Source organism: Megascapheus bottae, chromosome 19 (genome assembly GCF_031878675.1).
Source record: "Megascapheus bottae isolate mThoBot1 chromosome 19, mThoBot2.hap1, whole genome shotgun sequence".
Taxonomy (NCBI): domain Eukaryota; kingdom Metazoa; phylum Chordata; class Mammalia; order Rodentia; family Geomyidae; genus Megascapheus; species Megascapheus bottae.
In genome coordinates, this window is record NC_143527.1 from 18,702,167 (window position 1) to 18,728,593 (window position 26,427).

The following is a 26,427-nucleotide window of genomic DNA, read 5'->3' on the forward strand; positions in this document are numbered from 1 at the left end:
TATAATAAAACCATATTTGGTGAAGCTTGTCTTGTCCTACTCAATTTTGTAAGGTTCAGCAAAAGGAGGTTCCCACATGGTTCAGGCAGCAAAGAGTTTATTGTGAGAAGAGTATCCTGCCTGCCTGCCTGCCCAAGATGGAGAGTGCAGGGGGTGCAAAAGATGCAGAGGAGGGGAAAGGGATGGAACTCGAGAGAACCTCATGACATTTTCCATAACAGTCTAACTAGCTTACATTCTCTTTCTCCCCTCTTCCCTTTCTACCCTCCCCTGATTCTCTGCCAGCATTTATTAATTTTCCTTTTTTTCTTTTTTTTGCTAGTCTTGGGCCTTGAACTCAGGGCCTGAGCACAGGCTTTCTCAGGGCTAGAGCTCTACCACTTGAACCACAGCACCACTTCTGGCATTTTTCTATGTATATGGTACAGAGGAATCAAACCCCAGTCTTCGTGCATTCTAGGCAAACACCCTACCACTAAGCCAAACTCCCAGCCCTCTTCTGTTTAATGTTTTAAACTCTTATCTTTTGAATGGCAAATGGCTGATGGAAATTTTTTCTCCTGTTCCACAGATTGTCTCTTGGTTTTGATGATTGTAATTTTTTTGGTGGTTGTTGTTTTTTGGTGCTGGTCCTAGGGGTGAACTCAGGGCTTGGGTGCTTGCTGTCCATAGAATCTCACTGAGTTCCCTGTTTACCTTGGTAAATTTTGGTACTCAGATCTCAGTTTCCTGAGTAGCTAAGATTTCAGGGTTGAGCCCGTGGCACCTGGCATTTTATTGATTTATTGATGTATGTTAAACACACTCTACCCCTAAAACTACATATATACCAACCTCTCTCCCCTCCCCACCTTTCCCCGCCCTTCCCCTTTTCTCTCCATTCCCCCTTTTCCCATCCACCTTCTCTGATTCCCCTTCCTTTCCTCCACTTCTTCCTTCTTTCCCTCCCTCCCTTTCCCCCACCCTTTCTGTATTTATTGATCAGTATTGGGACTTGAACTAAGTGCCTCATGCTCTCACTTATCATTTTCACTCATTGCCATTTGAACCATGCCTCAAGTCCAGCCTTTTTCCTGGTTAATTGGAGTTGAGTCTACTGGATTTGTCTGCCCTGGTTTACTTTGAACAGTGATCTTCAGATAACCTCCTGAATAGCAAGGATTGTAGGCATGATTCACCAGTGTCTGGCAAGTTTTGTTTTTTAAAATAGCATTCCATTCTCAACAAAAACCAAGATGCCTGGAGGAATAAGTAAGTAAACAAGATTGTGTGTTTTGGGGGAGTAAAGCTGAACAAATTTTATTTTGAGTCCAAAATAAATGAAAACATCACATTTTCCTAATGAGGACATTGGTTCTCACAAATGTGTTAGTCCACAAATTAATATAAATTCATTGCACATCCAGTGGAACTCCTGTGGATGTATGTGTCTATAACTAACAAAAATCAGGAGAGGTGCTCAGTTGGGTACATATCAAGAGCTTTCGTAATTAAAACTGATATTGTTAAGTACAAGCAAATACATTAATGTGAACAGAATAGAAAGCACACCAAGATCTTTGTTTAATAGGGATTGAATATATGACAGAAGTGACATTAGTGATCTTTAAGCCAGGTGCTGTAATCCTAGCTACTCAGGAGGCTGAGATATGAGGGTTGCAGTTCAAAGTCAGTCTGGGCATGAAAGTCCAGCCTGAGATTCTTATCTACAATTAAATGGCCAGGAAACCAGAAGTTGTGGCCAGAAAACCACAACCAGGGCTCTGTGGCCCTAGTGGTGTAGAGTACTAGCCTTGAGCTGAAGAGCTCAGGGCAAGGTCGGGCCCAGAGTTCAAGCCCCACGACTGACCAAAAAATAAACCTTTAATAAACAGTGCTGATAAAATAAGATAAATCACTATTTTATTCTGTAAAACCGTTTCTGATAAATTAGCAAACAGTGTATGAAAAGTAAAATGTGTAAGAATAGATAGAGGGAATTTTCTTCATAAAAGCAAGGTTTGTCAATACAGTACCTGGCCCATATGGTTCTGAGGGTCTTGTAAAACAAATATGTTAAATATTCTGTTACAAGGCAGAATGAGATGTCTTTAAAAAGAAGCAGTTTTATCACAAAATATTTTTAAATTGAAATATGTTTGTACATTCTAGAAGATAACACTGGAAAATGAAACAACCATTTGGAGAGGGTTTTTGTAATACATATTCAGTGATGGCTTTTATGTTGGAAAAAGAATAAGAGATGTACAGCACAATTGAAGACTACAAAGAATATTAACTTTAGTTGAATACAGCATCAAAATGCTATTTGTCAAATTGTTACAGAATTATTACTAACTTGACTTTTATTTACTAGAAATCCAGGATAATCCAACTTCTTAATTGGAACTTTACAATGAGTAATCTTAAAATCCTACTTTTACTAAGATAGCATTTTTAAGTTTTTGTATTCAGCTATAAAGACTGTTCTTTTGAAACCTGCATCCATTAAATATCACTTTATTGCTGAAGTTAGAAATAATTAGCATCTAAACTTAGTTTCCAGGACTTTCAACAGTTGAAAAAAAAAGCAACTAAAGAGTTTGCTGTCAGACTATTGAAGGAAACTTGTATGTTCCCCAAATGACTCATTTTATTTTGATATCAAATTGTTTATAAATGATTTTTAATTCCATTTGTTAACTAGGAACCTTTTGCTATTTCTTTGTCAGCCTATACTTAGTGTACATTTCAGACTCTGACTAAATGTAATATTTGTTATTTTAAATAAAGTAAATGTTCAGTCAGTTGAAATGCATTATCAGCATTCCTGACAAATATTATTTGGTGACATCATTGTCCAGAGATAATCAGATACTAAGCGGCTATGACTCTCCAGATAGGAAAGGTTAAGGGTAGTAACTCTTAACCCAGTTCCACATTGATCGTTACTGATGTGATAAGAAATGGACTACTGAAATTACATGGTAGTACCAGGTCATGTACTTATTCAGATGATTTGAAATAGGCTTAAACATGTTTCCATTTCTATTAAGAAAAAATGTTTAAAAGCCTCCTAAGAAACATTTATCCTGAGGAAAGTATATCAAATAAACTAGTCAAGATTCTTCCTGTTACTGACAATCTATTTTTGTTCATTTTACAAAAGTTTAATTTTTATCCATATTTAGGCTAAAATTTTGTTACTTTAAGATGTATTCTTTTTAAAAAAGGTATTTTCTCACAAGGATTAGCCAAACTAACTCAACGAGAGGATGGATTAATTGTAAGGATAAGATTGTCAGAAGCTACTACCAATGGCTCACACCTGTAATCACAGCTACTTGAGTATAAGATCTGAGGATTATGGTTCAGAGTCTTGGGCAGAAAAATCCCCAAGAGACTTATCTCAACCACTCAAAACCCAGAAAGTGTCACCATGGCTCAAGTGGTAGAGCACTAGCCTTTTGCACAAAGAGGCTCAGGGACAGTGCTCAGGCCTCACAACTGGGGGGAAAATACAGCATGCTGGAACAGTCCTTAGACAGCAAGCTTGGAGGTTGTGTCCTCTGCTTGTTCTCAAGATATGCTTGTTTCTGTCTAACTTGATAAATACTTTGCTGAGTTGATTGTATTTCACTTCAGCCTCCTGGCTATGGAATAGACACATACAACAGTATGTATAAAACTGACCCTGGAGTCTTACCTTCAAGTCCATTGTGCCATGTTCCACATATTGGTTATTAAACAGCAGGTAGCTGCATCAGATACTCTTTTTTGGGGGAGAGGGAGTTGTGGGGCTTGAACTCTGGGCCTGGGCATTGTCCCTGAGCTCTTCAGCTCAAGGCTAACCACCCTACCCCTTGAGCCACAGCACCACTTCCTGTTTTCTAGTAGTTAATTGGAGATGAGTCTCTTGTACTTTAGTGCCTGTGCTGGCTCTGAGCGGTGATCCTCAGATCTCATCTTTCTGAGTAGCTAGGATTACAGGCGTAAACCACCACACCCAGCCATCAGGTACTTTTGAAATCCTCCTTTTCCCTAAGGTCTACACATCTAGTTGGTCAGTAATATGTGGACTGTCAGAAAAAGCTCAATTATCCTGTCATGAACATTAGTTAACTCTGTCATCAGGTTTGTAATCAGAACTGGTCTTAATTGTCTTCCTACCACCATGTTTCTCATACTCCATATTCTGGTGATAACCTAAGTATTTTTGTAGTTGCTTAAAAATTTCCTGTCTTTAGAAAACATGCTGAACTGTCTTCCTGTATGCTGTCTCTCCTTTCCAACTTGAGTCCTGCTGTCCTTTATTTCTGTGATACCTCTCCCTTCCAAAGGTTGAATTAATCATGACTGTCACATGGCATTATATAGTGGCTTCCGTAGCACATTCTTGGTGGTACAGAGTAGAAATATAGCAGAGGCCAAAGGTAGCCAGTATAATTTTGCTGTTACTCCCTGACTTCTAGTTGGCAGATTGTAATGTGTTTGATGGTGGTTTGTGTATTTGATTGATTTTGCCAAGTTGAAACTTTATATACTATCATGCTTATTTACATGTTTTGTTGCAGAGGCTACCACTGAAGACAGTTTAATGGGGCCTCCTTACTGGTTCTAGTTGTTCCTATAATAATTGCCTTACAATTAAGGCAACTAAACAGATGTCACTTTCCCATCATTTGTGCTGTTTAAGAAAGTCACATAATCCGGTTTATTCATTCCTTTTACATTTTTGGTGTCTAAATTGCAGGGCTCTTGATGTTGACAAGGATATATTGAGAAGGACTTCATCTGTCTCTATAATGGGGTCTGTGGCCAAATTATGAAGCTTATACTGTGTTGCTTCTCTTGAAAAACTCTTGGGAAGGTCTTCCCAAGAGTTGAGCTTCAGAGCTTATAGGTTTTGTTTTGTTTTGTATTTATATCCCTTAGAGAAGTGACTGTCATTGTTATTTAGATTACGATCAATATATTCTAATACTGTGCTAAAGCCTTAGTATATTCAATTGAAATACCAGTTTTTGTTTTGTTTTGCTTGCCAGTTCTGGGGCTTGACCTCAGGGACTAAGCACTGTCATTGGACTTTTCTCAAGACTAGAGATCTACCACTTGAGCCACAGCTCCACTTCAGCTTTTTTCTACATATGTGGTACCAAGGAATCGAACCCGGGTCTTTGTGCATGCTAGGCAAGCACTCTACCTCTAGACCAAACTCCCAGCCCTGGAATACCAGTTTTAAGAATGATCTTTTTAAGATTCAAAGATTTTCTTCTTAAGATTGTGTCTAGCATTTTACTTTTAATAATTTTATAGCTCTGTTAAAGCAAGCATACTGTCATTGCCTAAATCAGTATCAGATGCAGCTTGCACTGTCAGGTTTTATCCTGAAAACAATACTCCATTTTTTTGTTGACTAGAAAAAGGCCCAATTACAGCAATTTTATAAAAGTGGACAAAGGAATGTATTAAGAGACCATTAATAGCAGTTGATTTGTAGAACTTTGTATATTTTCATCAGTAGTCCTTGATCAGATGTATGCATTATGTATTTTTTTCTTAATCTGTTCTTTGTTGTACCCTTTTTCAATCATGTCTTTTAATAAGCATTTTTAGTTTTGATAGATTTGATTAATTTATGTAGATTGGCTTCATGGCTTCATCTTCATGTTTTAAGTTCATACAAATAGTCTGTATATTTCTCCAACATCTTAAGGTTCTATTTCTCATGCAGAATGATGTGAAACGGTATGAGGTTTATTATTTATTTTACATACTATTGAAAATAATAGTAGGCTGACTTGATGCCTTAGTGGAAAATGAGTTGACTGTGTCTATTGTGGTTCTATTTCTAGACTTACTTTTCTTTTTGAACATACAGTCAAGCCGCTAGGAATATAGACACCTCCAAGAACCTTAATCTTCTCTTCAGTTCGACATGCTGTTTAGGAAGCTTTCCTTTCCCTAGAACTTGATAGATAGTAGCTCTAAAAGGATTTACGGTCCACCTAGGGAAACAAACTCTGTAACAGTCAAGAGAAAAGAACTCTGACGACTAAATTGCTCTAGGATCCAGGTAGGGCACATTTCCTATACTAATGGTGTCATCATCAGCCTCTGCCAGTGAATCAGGGCCAGCTTTCTGTCCTAGAACTGTAGCACAAGGGATGAATAATGTGTTTCAGATGTGACATTAGTCTCACTCAATTCTGTAAGTTATTTTTTCCTTATGTCTATTTTGTGTGCTTAGTGGTAAACCTACTTATTTATCTCATAATTTTTCTTTAGAAATAGTCTTGCTCAGTAACCCAGGCTGTTTTCTGGAACTTGAAATTCTGTTTCAGCCTTCTGATGGCAAAGTTTATAGATGTATGCCACTACACCTTGCTATTAGTAAGTCTTAGTATTATAAGGTTATGTAGGTCCTTTAATTTCCTTTCTTTTTCAAGGTAGGCTTGATTATTCTAGACCTTTGTGTGTCTGAATTGTAGCATTGTACTGATTTTTTTTTTTTTTTTTGGTTAAGGCAGGGTTTATCTATGCTACCTAATCTCACCTTGAACTCACACTTCTGTTTCAGGCTCCCCTGCCTTGTACTCCCCCCCAATTGAACCAGAATTACCATACCTTGCTCAGTTTCATAAAAAAAAAAAAACCAACATTGGTTAGAGTCTTGATAGGCACAAATTGAAAAGAATATACATTTAATTGGGCCCAGTTGACATTTAATCCTGGATATTCTGAATTTTTCCCACAGAATTTGTGCTTCTGTTTGGGTACTTGTTTGGTCTTCAAGTCCATTTGCCTATTTTGTGTTATTAAAACTAATGGAATCTATATAATGCTATATGTTTTATTTCTAGCATTTCCTTGTGGTGTCTTTATGGCTTTAATGTTTATTGTGAAATTCAAAAACTTCATTATGCGTGCTGTCTGTCTCTCATCTTGTCCTTTAGTATTTTTAGTATAGTTATTTTAAAGTCTGATTATTCCAACATCTAGACCCTCTTTGTTTGGAACTTTGATCTTTTACTATTTCCTGTTACTGATACTTTTGATTTTTGACTGAATGCTTGCATTTGTATAAAACAGTAGAGCTTGAAGTAAATACTTTTAGAAAGTAGCCCGTTTTTTATGTTAATTTGTTAGACTGTGGGGCTAAGTGTGTAGTTGACCTAATTCTGGGCTTTCTTAGAACATTTATTTGATTTAGTATTTTGAGAATCAGCAAGACTTGTTCCTTTTTCCTGCCCCTGTATCTCTCTTCTGGGTCACCAGCTTTCTGAACCATGGGAGATTTTCCTATAGCCCAGCTATCAGTTCCTAGGTCATTTTATCAAGTCATTTTTGCTCTCTAGCCCTACCTAAGGCTTTTTTGATAAATGAAGTATCTTTCTGCTACTGATACTTGCCCAGGGTTTCTGCAGTTCCGCTCTCCCTCAGTCTTGACAGTTTAATATCCAGGATATCTGAGTGAAAGTTTTTCTGTTATTTCTACTATACAACCTCAGCAGTTGGCAACTGAAATGTCCAGTTTCTTGGATTGATTTTCCTCATCTGTTTCTCCTTTTCAAAATGTATATTCCTACTGGGTGCTAGTGGCTTACACCTGTAACCTCCTTATGAGGTTAAGATCTAAGGATCATGGTTCAAAGCCAGCCATGCAGGGAAGTCCATGAGATTATCATCTCCAATCAGAAAGCTAGATGTGGACCTATGGTTCAAGTGGGAGTGCTAGCTATAAGCAGGAAAACTCGGGGACAGTCCTCAGGCCCCAGAACTGGCACACACACAAAACCTCCTTCCACAAAATGTAATTTCCTTGCATTTTTTTCAGAAAACATAATATTTTATTAATGTAATTAATAGTAACTTATTCTAGGGGATCTCCTTTGGGATTTCTCCTCCTTTTTCTAATATAAATAGACTATAGGCATCCTCAGGATGCTCTGGGAACTTTGTTAAACACAGCAGATTAAATACAATTATTTTCTTTCCCCTCATACCTTACCAAAATGAAGGCAAAGGGAAGAAAAGCCTCAGTTCTGGAGGGACCAAGAAATGAATGAGAGAGGTTACCCACATTTTAGAGTATGAATGACAGAATGTGTTACCTGATATAACACTGCTAGAAAGGTAAATGAAAGATACAGAGAAAATAGAACAGATCAGAGGAACAGAAAAAAACTTCTCAGGACTTCAGGATCCACCAAGTATTCTTAGCAGTACATTTGTTAAAAGTAGTAAAGACATTTTAATGAATAGAAAACTTTAGAAAGTCTGAATTTCTTATTTTATAATGTGCTTTCAGGAATGCATTGAAATCCTATTTGTTGAAGTTAGTGTTTAACCTTTCGACATCTTTTCTAGGGTAGATTCACCAAGTGGTTTCAGTGTGGATTGCTACTTTGGTTACAAGCATGTCGTCCATCTTGCCGTTCACCCCTCCAGTGGTGAAGAGACTGCTGGGGTGGAAGAAATCAGCTGGTGGCTCTGGAGGAGCAGGCGGAGGAGAGCAGAACGGACAGGAAGAGAAGTGGTGTGAGAAAGCAGTGAAAAGTCTGGTGAAGAAGCTAAAGAAAACAGGACGATTAGATGAGCTTGAGAAAGCCATCACTACTCAAAATTGTAATACTAAATGTGTTACCATACCAAGGTAAGTGTAGCTAGACCCAGTGTTTGATGACCCTACTGTTGAAAATGACTCATAAGAGCTGGAAGGCAAGTTAGGTAGTGAGTTTTTGTTACTTTCACAGCAACTGTGAATAATGATTATTAAAATATGACTGTGTTAATCCTGTCCTACTAATTCTACTTTACTAGTTAAATCTTTAAATGTCATTGCCTTGAGCAGTGAGATTTAACTGAGTAATATGTAACATACTGAAATGTAAGTTTTATCTTCATTGCTTAAATTTGTGTGTGGTTTTAATTTCTGTAGTTGAGTAGTTTTTAGATAAAATATTCACAATTCTTATTACTCAGAAGTAGTGACTGACCAGTTTCCCTTGGTTAGAACTTCAGTTGGTAAGTAGTTTAAAAAAGCTGCTCATTTTTGTTAGCATACATTGGTGGTACAAGGGAGATTTCATTGTGAACTGCTACACACATCTATAGTGTATCTCAGTCAGCCTTACTCCTTTTTCCCCTATTCCCCCTTCTTAAGACAATTTCAGTAGACTTCTTTGCTGTATTTTTATACAGGAGGCTGCTGAATTCTTCCTATATTTTACATGGTTTTCTCCTCGAGCAGCATACTGCCAAGATAAGTCTGTATATTTTTTCCCTGCCCTGGGAACTTAGGGCCTGGGCACTGTCCTTGGATTTTCTCAAGGCTAGCGCTCTGTCACTTGAGCCACAGCACCACTTCTGGCTTTTTTTGTGTATGTAGTACTGAGGAATTGAACCTGGGCCTTCGTGCATGTGAGGCAAGCACTCTACCACTAGGCCACACTCCCGGTCCCCCCGTATATGCTTCTTAAATGTTATGTGTAGTTATTCGAACCCCTTATAAAGACTGACCTCTTAGATTGGGAGGACTTGTTTCATAAGAGCTTGAAATTTTGAGTGTAAATTTAATCATTTGCAGATAAATACCACTATCAAAGTGCTTTGACAAGTGGCTTTAAAATAACGTCGGTATTGTGTGCATTATAAATTGAGCGTCAGGTATGGAATTCTTTGAAATGATTGTTTGCAATGTCTTGTGTGGGCTAGCATACAGCATGTGCAACTGTTCTATTTGACTTGTTTCCTGTGTGTTATGAGAAACACTCCTGATGCTTGTAGGTAATGGATCCCAGTTACACCAGACTATTTCCTGTCTTGTTGGGTAGACCATGTCCTTTACTTTATTATCTTATGTGTATCTTACGTACATCACTTTTCTTGATTTATTCTTTTGTGTTACAAATCTTACGGCATGCCTGTTACATGGTAAGCGCTTGGGGTACTGAGCTCCAGGGGGATGCCCTTGACAATCCATACAGCTCCTGTCCTCTGGGCGAATAGGTATTATACACACTAAATAAGTGAACAAATAAATGTACTTTCTGATAGTAATGATGGCACAGACAACAGTGCAGCTGTATGATAGAGAATGCCTAAGGATCAAGGAAGCTACTTTGGCTTGGAGTTTTTGCTTGAACTGTGTCTGAGGTGCAGTAGCTAATTGACTGAATAGTCTTCTGGGCAGAGAAAAGAGCCAGTATGAAGTCCAAAGTGGAAGTTACTTCTGCTGGAAGATTTTAGAGGAAGAGACTGTAAAACTTAGAAGAAGCTGCACACCAGTGGCTCACACCTGTAGACCTATCTACTTAGGAGGCTAAGATCTGAGGATTGCAGTTCAAAGCTGGTGCAGGCACAAAAGCCCTCTCCAGTTAACCACTAGAAAACTGGAAGTGACACTGTGGCTATAGCTTTGAGCTGAAGAGCTCAGGGACAGCAACTATGCCCAAGAGTTCAAACATCATGCTGGGCATGGTGGCTTACGCCTGTAATCCTAGCTACTCAGGAGGCTGAGATCTGACGATCAAGGTTCAAAGCCAGCCCAGGTACAAAAAGACCTATCAACCCCTAGGAAATGGGAAGTGGGGCTTGGCTCAAGGGGTAGGGCGGTAGCCTTGAGCTGAGGAGCTCAGGGACAGGTCCCAGGCAGAATTCAAGCCCCATGACCCACAAAAAAAAAGTTCAAGCACCATGACTGACAAGAAAAAACAAATCCTAGAGGAGTGCTCATGTGTGGCATTGGGAGGATGTTAAGGAGCTATTGGAGTTTGAACATTGGTCTAAATAAAATAGGAAGCAAATGAGAATTTTTTTTTTTTTTTTTTTTTTTTTTTTTGCCAGTCCTGGGGCTTAAACTGAGGGCTTGGGCTCTGTCCTTGAGCCTATCTCTGCTCAAGGCTACCACTCTACTATTTGAGCCACAGCACTACTTCTGGCTTTTCTGAGTAGTCTATTGGAGAGAAGTGTCACGGGCTTTTCTGTTTAGGCTGGCTTTGAACCATGATCCTCCCGAGTAGCTAGGATTGCAGGTATAAGCCACCAGTGCCTGGCCGCAAATGAGGATTTTATAAAAAATGAGTTTATCAAAATCTATTTTTAAGGATTAAAATTTGCATGTTACTAAGACCCACTTGTTGGAGGTAAATTCTGGGAATCAGTGAGTGACGGTGTGGGTGTGTATGTGTATGTATGTTTTAACAAGGAGGTTGAGATAGGGAAATCAGGCTGCTGTGGCAGTATTCTTAAAGTCTAGGTAATAGAGGCTAAACTGGTATCGCTACATTAGTACAGAAAATAAATGGATTTGATTTAGGATGTGTTTTGAAGATAGAGCTCACAGGACTTGATGATTGGCTAAAAATAAGTCAAGGTTTGTTAGTATTTCTATTGTGTAGGTGGATTTTCAGTTGAGGTAGACATTTATTAAATGATCAGGGCATTAGCTATCTGTCACTGGAGTTTTCTCTTGGGTTTCTTACTTTCTGCTAAAGGAGATAAACCTTAAAGAAATAATTGTAAGTGCTCATGACAAAAGCATATACCCAGGGAACTCAATCCAGACAAAGCTTGTAGTATGCTTTCTTTGGGGGTGTTCTTAATGGTTGATACTTGAGTCTTTTTTTTTTTTTTTTTTTTTTTTGCCAGTCCTGGGCTTGAGCTCAGGGCCTGAGCACTGGCCTTGGACTTTCTCAAGGCTAGAGCTCTACCACTTGAGCCTCAGCGCCACTTCCGGCTTTTTTCTATGTATGTGGTACCGAGGAATCGAACCCGGGTCTTCTGCATGCTAGGCAAGCACTTTAACCTCTAGGCCAAACTCCCGGCCCGATACTTGAGTCTTAATGGTGAGTCTCAAGGAGTAATTAGTCAGGAGAAGCTTGTTTAATTAAGAGCAGTACTGTTAGGTAGAGACTAGACGAGGAAAAGGATTGGTGAAGAGTTCCAAGTAAGCAAGTATCTTTAAATGTACAGTGAGGAGCAGAATATGACAGACATCCCTAGAGGTAGGAAGGACTGGCAGCAGGCTATGTTAGGGCCTTCACACGTAGCTTGAGTGTGATTGTGGAGGGTCAAGTCATTGTCCAGAGGGCAGCTTGGTTTTAGTATAGCACAGGGACTGTGAAGCTCTCTGCAGTGGAGTCAGGGTTCTAGTCATTGGTCAGTTAACCCATCTAAGGGAGCACAGCCATATGGTAGGGGCGGAACATGATCTATACCACATCAATCAAGGGTCTGGTGCCTTTTGGTGAGGTGCTCTGTGGAGAAGCAGGATAGAGCTTCTGGTGATACAGCAGATAGTGGCTTCAGCTTGATTTTTGGAAGTGACCCAAATGTGGTTTTATAATGTGGTAGTCACCTTGTTTCCTTTGTATTTTTCTTCTTTCTTTTGTTTTTTTTTTGCCAGTCCCGGTGCTTAAACTCAGGGCCTGAGTTCTGTCCTTGGATTTTTCTCAAGGCTAGAGCTCCACCACTTGAGCCTCAGCACCACTTCCAGCTTTTTTTCCCTCTATGTATGTGGTACCAAGGAATCAAACCCAGGTCTTCGTGCATGTTAGGCAAGCACTCTACTACTAGGCCAAACTCCCAGCCCTCTTTGTATTTTTCTTTCTTCCCCCCCCCCCTTTTTTTTTTTTTTTTTTTTGCCAGTCCTGAGGCTTGAATGCAGGGCCTGGGGACTCTTCTTGGACACTTGCTCAAGGCTAGCACTTGAGCCACAGTGCCACTTCCAACTTCTTCTCTGTGTGGTTTCGGGGAATTGAACCCAGGGCTTCATTCATACCACTGGGGCATGCTACCGGCCCTTCTTTGTGTTTTTTAATAGACTATTATAGAGATATTTGTCTTCATAATCTACAACTTACTACGTATTTTCTTTTTTTTCAAGATTAATGAAAATAAGGAGTTTTTTTTTCTTTTTCTTTTTTCTTTCTTTCTTTCTTTTCTTTTTTTTTGTTTTTTTTTTTTTTTGCCAGTCCTAGGTTTTGAACTCAATGCCTGGGCACTGTACTTTGGGCTTTCCCAAGGCTAGGACTCTACCACTTGAGCCACTTCTGCCTTTTTCTGGTTAGGCAATACTGAGGGGTCCAACTTAGGGCTTCATGCATGCTGGGCAAGCACTCTACCACTAGGCCATGCTCCTGGCCCCAGTTTTTGTTTATTAACTTGGTTTTCACTAAAAGTGAATGTGAAGCTTAGGGGCTTATATAATTTTGAGTGCTTTTTGAAAATATGAGTTTTGAGTCAGATGCTGGTGGCTTATATCTCTAATCTTTAACTATTTAGGAGACTAAGATATGAGGATCATAGTTCAAAGTGAGCATGGGTAGGCTGGCTCTGTCACTTGAACTGTTTGCTGTGGTGAATAGTGCTTCAGTGAACATGGTTGTGCTGGTGGCTTTGCTGTATCCTGATTTGGAATTTAAACGCCCAGGAATTGAATTACTGGATCATAGGGTAGTTTTGTTTTTTGAGGAACCTCTGTACTGCTTTCCAGAGTGGTTAAACAAGTTTTTACATTGCCACCAGCTGTGTTTTAGGATCTCTATTGGTCACATTCTCACCAGCATATGTTATTGTTTGTTTTCTTGATAATGGCCTTTCTAATTGGGTAAGATGGAATTTCAGGGTTGTTTTGACCTGCGCACATTTATGGCCAGAAATGCTGAGCATATCTTCATTTGTCTGTTGGCCATTTTTACTTTTGAGAAGTAATTGGTTAGTTCTTTGAGGGTTTAATTTTTTAAGCTCTCTGTATATTCTGGATATTAGGCCATTGTCTTATGTGTAGCTGGACAAGATATCTCATTCTGTAGGCTGTCTTTTCATCTTGTTAGCAGTAGCCTTAAGGAAGTGGAAATACAGTCCACACTCCTTGATTGGCAGAATTAATATTGTGAAACTAGCAGTACTGCCCAAAGCAATTTATAAATTCAATACAATACCTATCAAAAACCCAACAACATTCTTCAAGATATAGAAAGCAATCCAGAAATTCGTGTGGAACCACAAAAGGCCCTGAATCACAAAAACAATCAAGCAGAAAAGGTAGTGTTGGCGGTATAACAATACTATAATTTAAACTCTACTACAGAGCAAGAATCAGATAGCTTGGTACTGGCACAAAAACAGTCCTGAGGACAAATGGAACAGAACAGAAAACCAAGAAAAATAAACTCAGACCTATAGTCATCTAATGTTTGATAAGGGAGCCCAAAACAAGCTGTTAGAAAGCTTCTTCAACAAAATGATGCTGGGAAAACTGGATATCCATATGCATAAAAAGTGAAACTGGAATATTATCTATCATCTTGCACTTGCACCCATTCAAAGTGCATCAAAGACCTTAATGTAAGTCTTGAAACCATGAGACTATTACAGGAAGGAGGAAGAGGAACAGCAGGACTCCTGGGCACATGTTAGAACTTTTTCAGTAAAGATCCAGAAGTACAGCAAAGCAAAGAAAGACTTGATAAATGGGGTTGCATCATATTAAGAAGTTTCTGGACAGCAAAGGATATAACCAATAAGTTACAAAAACGTTTTCTAATAGATTTTATATGATAGCTCATGTAATTTTTATCAACAGGCATATCTATTACGGTAATTGGTCCACAATAACTAGACATTTTACCCTCTCCATGTGAAAGCACTTTGTCAGCTTCAGAGTGGTATACAAATTTGAATTGATACTTATTTGTGGGATGCTGATTTTACAAAATTATTACATTTTAAAAATATTTCTGGTTTGGTTGTAAGACCATTACCTGATGCTTCATTTATTGGCTAGTGTGCTATCAACTGAGCCACACCTCCAAACCTAAAAATATGTCTTTGCAGCCAAATTCAAATATTCTGAAAATGTATGACGTAAGCCGGGCTCCGGTGGCTCACACCTGTAATCCTAGCTACTCAGGAGGGGCTGAGATCTGAGGATCATGGTTCAAAGCCAGCCCAGGCATGAAAGTCCATAATCTCCAGTGAATTACCAGAAAACTGGAAGTGTCACTATGGCTCAAGTGACAGAGTGCTAACCTTGAGCTAAACAGCCCAGGCTGAGTTCGAGCCCCACTACCAACCAAAGGAAAGAAAGAAAAAGAAACTGTATGACTTAAATTTGACCTTTCCACAGTATCACATTTTTTACAGCCATTATTATTTTATAGTTGATATATATTCCAGAGTTTTACACTTTAAGAGACTGCGTATCATGTACTTATATTTTTATTAGGATTTCTTTTTGTCAGGATGTTATTTTTAAAGTAGTTGTGCAAAGAGGTTCAACTCAACAAGTAAGATACTAATTGTTTGATTGTTAAAAACTGTAGGTATATATGGATCTAGAAAATCTATAAGCTGTATTAAAATAATTGAGCTACTTTTAGTGTTTTGGGGTTTTTAAAGTAAATTTTTCTATTTTGGGGAGGGCTTGAAATATTCCACGAAACACGTTTAGATTCGACATTTAAATCTCTTAACTGGCAGGGGATAGTTTATGTTCACAGAAATGCTTGGTTATTTTCAAATGCAGTAGAAACATCTAGCAGGATCTCAGGTAGAAATGAGAAATACTGGGAAAGCTTTTTCAGTTACCATCTGAGTCTTCTGCTTCTAAGATTGTACAAACTAAAGTCCTTGACAAAGATGACACTAAAAGAAGAGCATTTGTAGATTAGTATTTGTTACAAACATGAATGAAGAAGTGTTGAAATGTACTCTATAGTGATGTATAAAAAGGAGAATGTCATGATTGAGAAGGGTTTAGGCCAACAATTAGTTGGCTTAATTAATTAATGTAGTTATAACTATTAGCAAAGTGAAACATCATATGATTTCTTCATTCAAAAGCATTTGACAAAATTTACAATTTATTCATGACAAACAGTAGTAGTGGATGAGAAATATAGAGACTTTCTTGATCTAATTAAGAACACCACATAGCAGGGCCAGAGCCAGGAGTTTAGCCTAGTGGTAGAGTGCTTGCCTAGCATGCACAAAGACGGGTTTGATTTCCTCGGTATCACATATGTAGAAAAAGGCCAGAAGTGGTGCTGTGGCTCAAGTGGTAGAGCTCTAGCCTTGAGAAAGTCCAAGAAGAGTGCTTAGGCCCTGAGTTCAAGCCCTAGGACTGGGAAAAGAAAATAAAAGGAAGGAGGGAGAAAGAGAGGGGCTGGGAATGTGTTTTAATGGTAGAGTACTTGCCTAGCATTCGTGAAGGTTTAACAGTAAAGTACTTGCCTAGCATGAGTGAAGCCCTGGGTTTGATTCTTCAATACCACATAAAGAGAAAAGGCTGCAAGTGGCTCTGTGACTCAAGTGGTAGCCTAGAGCAAAACAGGCTCAAGGATAGTGCCCAGGCCCTGAGTCAAACCCCGGGACTAGCAAAAAAAAAGTAAAAAGAAGGCTTGCACGAAGGCCAGGGTTTGATTCCTCAAAAGCCAGAAGTGGTGCTGAGGCTCAAGTGGTAGAGATCTAGTCTTGAGAATGTCCAAGGACAGTGCTCAGGCCTTGAGCTCAAGCCCAGGACTGCCAAAAAACAAACATTAAACAAACAAACAAACCAAAAAAACAAAAAAACCCCTACCAAATAGCTAAGAATATACTTCATGGTGGAACATCATGTTTTTCCCTATGATCAGTTGCTAGATGTTAGATCCATAGCCACTCCTGTGTGTTCCTTTCATTATATTCGTGGAGGACCTGGCTATTACAGTGAATTAAGAAATTAAGGAAGTGGTGCTGTGGCTCAAGTGGTAGGGTGCTAGCCTTGAGTTGAAGAGCTCAGGGATAGCACCCAGACCCAGAGTTTAAGCCCCACGACCTACCAAAAAGAAAAGAAAGAAAATATAAAAATGGAAGAATGGGAAAACAGATCAAAATGCTTTCTATTTGTCAGTAGCATGATTTTTTTTTTTGGGCCAAGATTGGAGCTTGAACTCAGGGTCTGGGTACTGCCTTTGGATACTTTTGCCAGAGTGCCACTTCCAGCTGTGTGTGTGTGTGTGTGTGTGTGTCCCTATCCCTAAGCTCTTCAGCTCAAGGCTACCACCCTACCCTTGAGCCAACCCCTACTTGTTTTCTAGAGGTTAATTGGAGATAAGAGTCTCAGGTTCTTTTGTGCCTGGGCGGGCTTTGAACTTTGATCCTCAGATCTCAGCCTCCTGAGTAGCTAGGATTACAGGCGTGAGCTGCCACTCCTGGCCTGGCCTGGCTTTTTCTGAGTATGTGGTACCCAGAATTGAACCTAGGGCTTCGGGCATGAGAGGCGAACACTCTACTCCTAGGCTATGCTCTCTAGCCAGTAGCATGACTTTTTATGTTGGAAATCCTGAGAAATCTATACATAGAACCACTAGAGCAAATGACTACATGCCAGTCCTGGGGCTTGAACTCAAGGCCTGAGCACTATCCTTGGGCATGCATTCCTCAAGGCTAGCTCTCTACCACTTGAACCACAGCACCACTTCTGGCATTTACTGTGTCTGTGGTACCGAGGAATCGAACCAAGGTCTTCATGCATGCTAGGCAAGCACTCGACCACTAGGCCACGATCCCAGCCCCAATGCAAAGGACTTCATACATTCATGTCTAAAGTTTAATACCATATTTAAAACTAAATGTTAGGGAGATAATAGAAGTCAATTAACAAAATATTACAATAGTAGTATAAGTAAAACTAAAAATAAAAATGCTTTTCTTAAAAGTCACATGATGTGGGCCGGGAGTTTGGCCTAGTGGTAGAGTGCTTGCCTCACATGCATGAAGACCTGGGTTTGATTCCTTGGTATCACATACATAGAAAAAATACCAGAAGTGGTGCTGTGGCTCAAGTGGTAGACCTCTAGCCTTGAGAAAACCCAAGGACAAAGCTCAGGCCATGAGCCCAAGCCCAGGAGGACTGGCAAAAACAAAAAAGTCATATGATCTTTATATGAATTTTCAAAGCTTTGCTGAGAGAAATTAGGCAAGACAAATGAGGAGGGAGTTTGTGTAGCCAAATTTTTTGTTTGTTTTTTTTTTTCTTTTTGTTTTGTCTTTTTTACCACAGCATTAGGTTCTAGAAAAACAAAAATAAGGCAGTTAAAGGTGGAGTTGATAGAAGGGAATGGCATGGGTGAATTTAAGCTTTGATTCATGCAAAGTATGTAAGGGGAGCTAACATTGCAATGTCTGCTGGCCTGAAGAACCAGAAGTCAGACTTGGGGATAATCTCTACTATTGGAGTTGGGAGAGAATCCCAACAAGGGGAGAGCTGCAAAAGGACACATTCCAGATGTGATTTATTAATTGTGTTAAAGATTCTGGCTGTCCCCAAACTTTCATGGTGGAGTGGTAGCCTTGCTAAAGGTAAAAACAAAAAAGTAACTTGGATTGTTCAAAGACTAGTTTGCAATCCAACTAAGTTAGTTGCCTACTAAAATAATATTTAAACTTATTATAAAATTACAAAAGAGCTTAGAATTGTTTTAGATAATTCTAAGTTATTTGACGTATGAGCCATGAAGAAAATAAAATTCTCTCTCATGAGAATACCATGAAACAACCTATATGTTTAAGTTAGTTGTTTACTGACAGATAAATAATATGTGTAAGTTGAAAAGGAGCTCAGCAATATTATTTTAGAGGGCATATATTATTTAACTGCAAGATTTACAGTCTGATACTGGCATGAAAACAAATAAGTGGCCTAAATAAATAAAACTTGTGTGGTTATTGACTTTTTTTTTTTTTAACAAAATGTCAAGGCCATCTAGTAGGGAAAGGGAAAAGTAACTCAGAAACAGCTAGTTATGCACATGGAAAAATGAGCCGGACCCTATGTTACAGCGTGCAAAAAAAAAAAAAAGTGAATTACTATTCTCATCCAGGAGCTAAAACTACAAAGCTTATATAACAAAATATGGAACATGGCTATATTTGTGACTTGGGAGTTAGACAGTTTTAAAAAAGAAGCTGAGAGCAGTAACCATGAGAGTTGATAAGCTAAACTTTGTGAGTGTTAAAAGGAACTCAATAAAAAGTATTGTTAAGGGGCTGGGAGTTTGGCCTAGTGGTAGAATGCTTGCCTAGCATGCACGAAGACCTGGGTTCGATTCCTCAGTACCACATACATAGAAAAAAGCCAGAAGTGGTGGTGAGGCTCAAGTGGTAGAGCTCTAGCCTTGAGAAAGTCCAAGGACAGGGCTCAGGCCCTGAGCTCAAGCCCAGGACTGGCAAAAAAAAAAAAAAAAGTATTGTTAAAAAAAGGAATATCCAAGTAATGGTAGGAGAAAATAATTGTAAAACATACTTCTAAGAATTATATCCAGAGTTCATAAGGAAATTACTGTAATTTATTCATAAAAATGAATAGTATTTTTTTACAACCATGAATTAAAAGTGTTGAAATGTACTCTATAGTGATGTATAAAAAGGAGAATGTATCATGGTTTGTAACTTTTAAAAATTGTCCAATTTATGAATTTTTAGAAATGAAAAGATTTTGCTGCTTTACAAATGAACATATAAAAATATAGTAAAGAAATGGAAAAGTATACATCATTAAACCCACCAGGAAATACCACTGCACAACCACGATAATATAATCAAAGAGACTCCCAGGAATTCTCAGACATTGAGGAAGGGAACATAAAATGCTACCTCCACCCTGAAAAAAGATAAGGCACTTTAAAACAAGTATTTACTTAGTGTTTCCAGAGTTTTACTCTGATATCTGCTCAAGAGAGAGGAAAGCACATGTCTACCAGAAGGCATGTACTTCTTGAATGTTTACAGAAGCTTTAGTCATGTTAGTTAAGGCCTCTTGAGAAGTTACATGTCCATCAATAAAGTTGTGACTAAATAAGCTGTGATCTATTTACATCATGGAAGATTTTTTTCAGCACTAAAAAGAAGGAGGCTAAGACTGGTGGATCATGGTTCAAAGCCAGCTCAGGCAGGACAGTCTGAGACGATCCAAATAATCATCAAAAAATAAATAAATAGGGCTGGGAGTTTGGCCTAGTGGTAGAGTGCTTGCCTAGCATGCACAAAGACCCAGGTTCAATTCCTCAGTACCACATACATAGAAAAAAGCCAGAAGTGGTGCTGTGGCTTAAGTGGTAGAGTTCTATCTAGCCTTGAGAAAGTCCAAGGACAGTGCTCAGGCCCTGAGCTCAAGGCCCAGGACTGGCCAAAAAAAAAAAAAAAAAGAAAAAAAAGAGTAAAAGCTAGAAGTAGAGGTGTGGCTTAAGTGATAGAGTACTAGCTACAGGCAAAATAGGTCAGGATCAGTACCAGGGCCTTTGTTCTAGTCTAGTCCAAGGATTTGCATGTGCATGTGTGCGTGTGTGCATGTACACACACATACACACACACACTACTGTCATATGTTAACAAGAATGAATCTCAAAATCATCATGCTGAGTCAAAGGGAACCCAAAAGAGTAATAACTGAATATTCCTTTTAGATAACATTCTATATGACACTAAATTTATGATGTGAAAAAGTATCAGATTAGTGGTTACTTTTGGGGTTTAGAAATGGAAGATAGGAAGGGACATTAACAGTGGTCTGAATAGGGCTGAGTATTTTATGATAAAACTCATGAAATGATACTATTAAGAGGGGTTTTTTTTACTTCTAAAAGTTTTCTTTATTTCCTTGTTTTTAGTTTGTTAATTTTTTAAAATTCAATTTTATTTTATTGTGAAGGTAATGTCCAGAAGGGTTACAGTTTTACATAAGTAAGGTGATGAGTATACTTCTTGTCGAACATTGTTACCTTCTGTCTCCTTTTTCTCCCACTTTCCCTCCTTCTTGACCCCCTCCCACTTTGTAAAGTTCATTTCTAACTTAGTGTCTTACGAGTATTGCTGTTGCATTGGTTCACCCTTTTTTCTTTGTCTCACCATTTTATGATTTTCCTCCCCTTCCCCAAATCAGATAAACGTGCATGTAAGATGCAAGATACCAGTCAGGAAAGCATAAACCAAGGAAAAAGAAAGATATAACTTCCCATAGTATATTGAAAAGGGGGTGGGGAGGCAGGGAAAGTGGGAGAAAAAAGAGGAAGGGAGCAGCGATGTTGGACAAGAAATATACTCATTAAGTGAATAACTACCCCCTCTGCATCACCTTGACAATAAAATTAAATGAAAAAAAAAAAAAGCCCCTCTTGTTTCCATGTCATGGAGATTACCTCACCCCAGTTACAGTGGCCATTACCGAGAAAACAAATAATAACAGATGCTGGTAGGGATGTGGCCAAAAGGGAATGCTCTTACCTAGTTGGTGGGAATGAAAACACTTTAGAAAGCAATATGGAGGTTTTCAAAAGATTTTGAGATAGTCTTGCTTTGTAGTCCTGGCTGGCTTTGAACTATTGATTTTCTTGCCTCATCCTTCTCAGTGCTGGGCTTATAGTCATGCAACACCATTCCACAAAAATGTTCGGTTTTTGTGTTTTGTTTTTCCCTTTTCCCATGGTGGTTTTGGAGATAAAGTCTAGCTGATGTAACCAAAATCCTACATATCTCAGTATCATAACTAGCTAGAATTGTAAGCATTAGCCATCAGTGCCTATCTAGGATGTTTTAATCAAAGTAATCACTGTATTTTTAGTAACATTATAATACACTTATTTTTAACTAGGAAATAAAAACATATTGGTAACTAGATGCCAACATTAACCTATTTTGTGTTTTTCAATAATATTTGCTTTTCTCACAAAAATATTTTAGCTCTTGTAGAAGTAATTAATTTCAGTCACCATTCTATAAAAGTGTGCCACAAAGAACTTAGGTCTTCAAGCGAGAAATACATCAGTCTTGAAATTTACCCCATAAGTTCTGTGATGTTCAAGTTATTTAAATGTTTATGCTTCTTTCTCATTTTGGAGAATAGTAGTAATGTTAGTTCACATCATAAATATCAAGGTAGCATTGCATTTATTTCTGTGGCAACATTTTTTTTGTCCCCTAATATTCTCATGCAGCTCCACAATTAAAAGCATATGTATGTGTGTATGATATGATATTCTTTTTTTCATATATTTTTATTGTAATTAATAGAAGGGTTACATGATATTTGCCAGATAGAAGGTGCATTAATTCACATACTTTGTTTAATTCTGGTGAAGGGTATTTACTAGTTACTGTTCAATGTGTGTGTGTGTGTGTGTGTGTGTGTGTGTGTGCGTGTGCGCGCGTGTGTGCGCGCGCGTGTGTATGCTTGTCTTTGATTATGTGATTATATATATACAGCAAACAGATTTTTACCTATGAGAGTGTTTTCTTCTTCAAACATATTATTATGTGTAACATACTATAGATATATGCTTGATTTTTTTTTCCACTTAAGATATTTTAGAGACCTGTCCATACCAATTCATGGGGAGTTTGTTTTTGCTTTTTTGAGTTGTTTTTGTGATGACTTTTCTTTTTGCCTTTTGTTATTCAATTTTCATATGGTTGTGTGCTCCGATATGTGTTATATTGGATTATATTTAATAATGTATATACCCGTGTCTCATCTAGGACATTACAGTTAATCTAGAAAGTTTATTCATTTTATTTCCCAGTGATTCTATAGGCATTCACTGAATGGCGTTTTTAGTTTTTGTTATTTGTTGGTTGTGGGCTTGAACTCTGGGGTTGGGTGCTGTCCTTGAGCTCTTCAGCTCAAGGCTACTACCCTGCCCCTTGAACCACAGCACCATTTCTGGTTTTCTGGTGATGAGTTGGAATGAGAATCACGGGAATTTTAGTGCCCGGGCTGCTTTGAACTGTGATCCTCAGATCTCAGCCTCCTGAATAGTCCTGCTTTGAATGTTTTTCATTTATCTTGTTTTATGCCTTGTAAGATTTCACATAAATGAATCATTCAGTATTTAGTATTCGACCTCTTTTAGTCAAGAATCAACTCTACTACTGATCAGACTACTTCTGAAGTTCATCAAAGTATCCATAATTTTCTTTGGCATATATGTATGTATTTCCTTTGCATTTCCATATTTTTTTGTATTAGTTTATCAGTTACTATAAAATTATTTTGCCAACATCATGTTGATAAGATTGGAAACAAATGGACCATACTCATTTGGGAAAGCCATCTTAGCACTCACTGTGTCATTTAGTTATAAATATAGTTTATATTTAGATTTAAAGACTTTGTAAGGTTAATAAATATACAGATCTTAGATGTCTTGTGTTGATACCTATAATCAGGTAACAAGTGGTAAGTTCTCTTGGCCTTGTACGTTTATGACAGGAACTACAGAGGGGACTAGATTGTTCCAGGCCACTGCATTATGCTGCTAGAAACTATGGCATAATTTTGTCGAGTCTTTAGTGGAATTTTTTGCATTTGTTGCTATTTCTACATTAAATTTTTTTGTCTTAATCAGCTTGACAGCAAGTGCGTAAGTATAGTTTTCATTTTATTTAAACACCTGGATGTTCACTGAGCCCTTTGAGTGAAAAAATTTAGTCATTTTTTCTCTCTCCTTTTTTATTTTAACTATGTTGAAAATATTTTAGGAATTCAGAATGTTTTGTTATTATTATATTATTTTTTTTTTACTTTTACTTTTTTGCCAGTCCTGGGCTTGAGCTCATGGCCTGAGCACTGTCCTTGGATTTTCTCAAGGCTAGAGCTCTACCGCTTGAACCTCAGCACCACTTCTGGCTTTTTTTCTATGTATGTGGTACTGAGGCAGACTGTTTTAGCTATTTTTTATTATGTTTTAGCTATTATTCCTGGGGCTTGACCTCAGGTCCTGAGTGCTGTCCCTGAGCTTTTTTTTTTTTTTTTTTTTTTTTTTTGCTTAAGGCTAGCCCAGTACCACTTGAGCCACAGTTCCATGTCCCACAGTTTGATAATTAATTGGAGTACCACAAATTTTCCTGCCTGGGCTGGCTTTGAACCCTCATTTTCAAATCTCAGATTCCTGAGCAGCTAGGATTGCAGACATAAGCTATCAGTCCCAAGCAAGTCACTATTATCTTGAGTAGTTTTTCCTTGTCCATTCTTGTCTTTGTGAAACTGAACATTACTGAGCTGTTTTGTTAGTCAGTGTTTTATTTCAGGTTTTCTGATTAGGTAATTTCTGTTAATTTTCAAATGTACTGACATGTTTATCTTCTCCAACCTCACAGTTTTATTTCTGCATTTGTGATTTCCAACTCTACTATTTCTGCTTGATACATTTTTATAATTTTCATTACTTAACTGGTTCATTAAGTGCATGAACTTACTCAGAATAGTTAGCTTAATGTTCTTGGCTGCCAGTTCATCTTGGAATCTATTTCTGTTGACTGTTCGGATTGACTAGGTGTAATATTTAACTATTTCTTCATGTTTAGTTACATTGTGGAGACTGAATTCTGTTACTTGCCTCTGCAGAGTGTTAGTTTTGTTCCTGCAGGTAGTTTTCAGTAGTGTCAAAATCCAATAGGCTGGAGCTGAAATACATTCCTTCAGTCTTGATGTACTGGTTTCATTCAACCCCCATATCTGTCCACAATGTCATGGAGAGTTCAAAAAAGATTTAAGCATGCAGTTTGTAGACCCCCACCCGCTGCGATTCACTAATTTACAGTTAACTAATTTTCTGTTTCAGTTACTGTTGCCTTACCTAGCTCACTCTAGGGAGTATTATTAAGTATGAAACTATGGAAACAGCTCTCTAATACAATTTTCTTTGACAGATTTATATCCCTTTAATTTTTATCTTCTGGTTTGTTTCTACTGCTTTCAAAGACTTTCATTATATTTGGAATTTTTTATTATCTTGGAGAAAGTTAATGTAGTTGAGCCTTCTGTAATTCTACTATTGCTATACAGTTGTGGTTGTATTTTCTTTTACTAGTTGCAACTTTCTTCAGTTACTGGAAATTCATGTGTTTTAGAATCTGGTAAGGCCAGTTTTACTGGCCATGCTTATCTATTGTGGTGTGCTATATTACAGTAATTTTATTTGGACCTTTTTATTGAGATTGCAACAAGTATATAAATTTGGCAGAATTGTATCTGTGATAACTATCTTTTTGTTTATGGACATATGTATTATTTAATGTATCTTTGCATTGAGCGTAAAATGTTTTCCTGTATAATTTTGATACATTTATAATTGCATTGATTCTACTTGCTTTGTTTACATTGTTAAAAATTTTATTATAAAATACACAACAAGCAGATATTTTAGAAGCATTTAATATTTTAAAAGAACTCTTTGTGAGGATGGTCTAATAAAAGGCAGAGGTAAAAGGCTAAGTATTATGTTCTAATGGTAGTCAGAAAATAACTGAGTTAAGATGTAAGGTTTAGGTTTGTTTGCTTTTAGATTCCATGTTCTTAACAACTACTGATTATTTGATTAGTTTCAAGGTTAAACAGTTCACCCTAAGAGCCTCATACTCTGTTTTAGGTTCTGATTTTCTTGTTAGTCCTAGAGAAACTTGAATGAAATTTTCTTTTGAATGTCAAGAACAAAGTAGCCTCTGACCTATACTGCATTTAATCATTTTCCTTGAATTATTTCCAAAAACAAAATGATCCTTTTTTAAACTCAGAGTCACAGAAGGTTCTAAAATTTAGGTAATTACTTTCTGACTTAAACTTATACCAGGCTATAGATTCTAGTAGATATTTGATTTTTAAAAGCCTTAATTAAAGAATCTGTTTAGGTTGTGATTTAAAATTCAGCTTATCTTTGGGGGGAAAGGATAAGTCTAGATTATCATCTATTTGGTCTTGTTTTAAGTTGTTTTAGTTTGCACACTAAAAAGCAAAAGGATCTAAAACATCCTAAGGTAATGCAGAGTAATTTCTCAACATGCTTTAAATTTTTTTTTCAATTGTGTAGTAAATAAGCAGGACATGACAGCATTTCTCCTGCAGACATGCTATGCGAGGATATATACTAGGGGTCTCTTCTGCCTAGCCTCAAAGTCAGCACTTGAGCCGTTCCCCTTTGTAATAAGTCATCCAGTCAGCTTACTAGCTGTGTGTGAATTTGGAATGTAATCAATTGTCTATTTCCAAAAGTTGTTTTGAAATAGTCCATCTTCCCTTTTGAAATTTTGATGACTTTGTAGTATGTGAGAAATGAAGTTGAGTTTCAGAAGAATTACCTTTGACTACTTGTAGCTAGGATCCATGGCAGTCAAATAAACATTCCACTCCAAAAGTTCCTTTTAAGCTCTTCCTTTCTTCCAGAATTGAATTGAATTGAAGAAGTGGCAGGGAAAATAGAATTATCTCTGGGATGGCTATGTTCTCAAAAGAAATGTGGAAGAGAAATTTTAAGGTGTGCTACAGTAGAGTAACTTCAAAATCTAGTGTCCTTTAATAGAATAGTAACAATTTTCAGTAAAACTGAATATATAATTATCACAGCCAAATAGCCTGAAAATCTTAACTGTTTATGTTTATTTTAGTTGGATTTTTTATCCAATGGGCTTCTG

At 37.7% G+C, this 26,427-nt stretch overlaps 1 protein-coding gene across 4 annotated transcripts in view; it reads left to right on the top strand.

Moving 5' to 3' along the window:
• Positions 1 to 26,427, top strand: part of Smad2 (SMAD family member 2) — a 64,074-nt gene that overhangs the window by 15,973 nt on the left and 21,674 nt on the right. For all 4 annotated transcript variants that reach the window (XM_090353138.1, XM_090353136.1, XM_090353139.1 and 1 more), the window contains exon 2: positions 8,350 to 8,635. In XM_090353138.1, coding sequence (XP_090209264.1) covers positions 8,400 to 8,635 — 236 coding nt within the window. In that variant the 5' untranslated portion in view covers positions 8,350 to 8,399. The remainder of the gene's footprint in view (positions 1 to 8,349; positions 8,636 to 26,427) is intronic.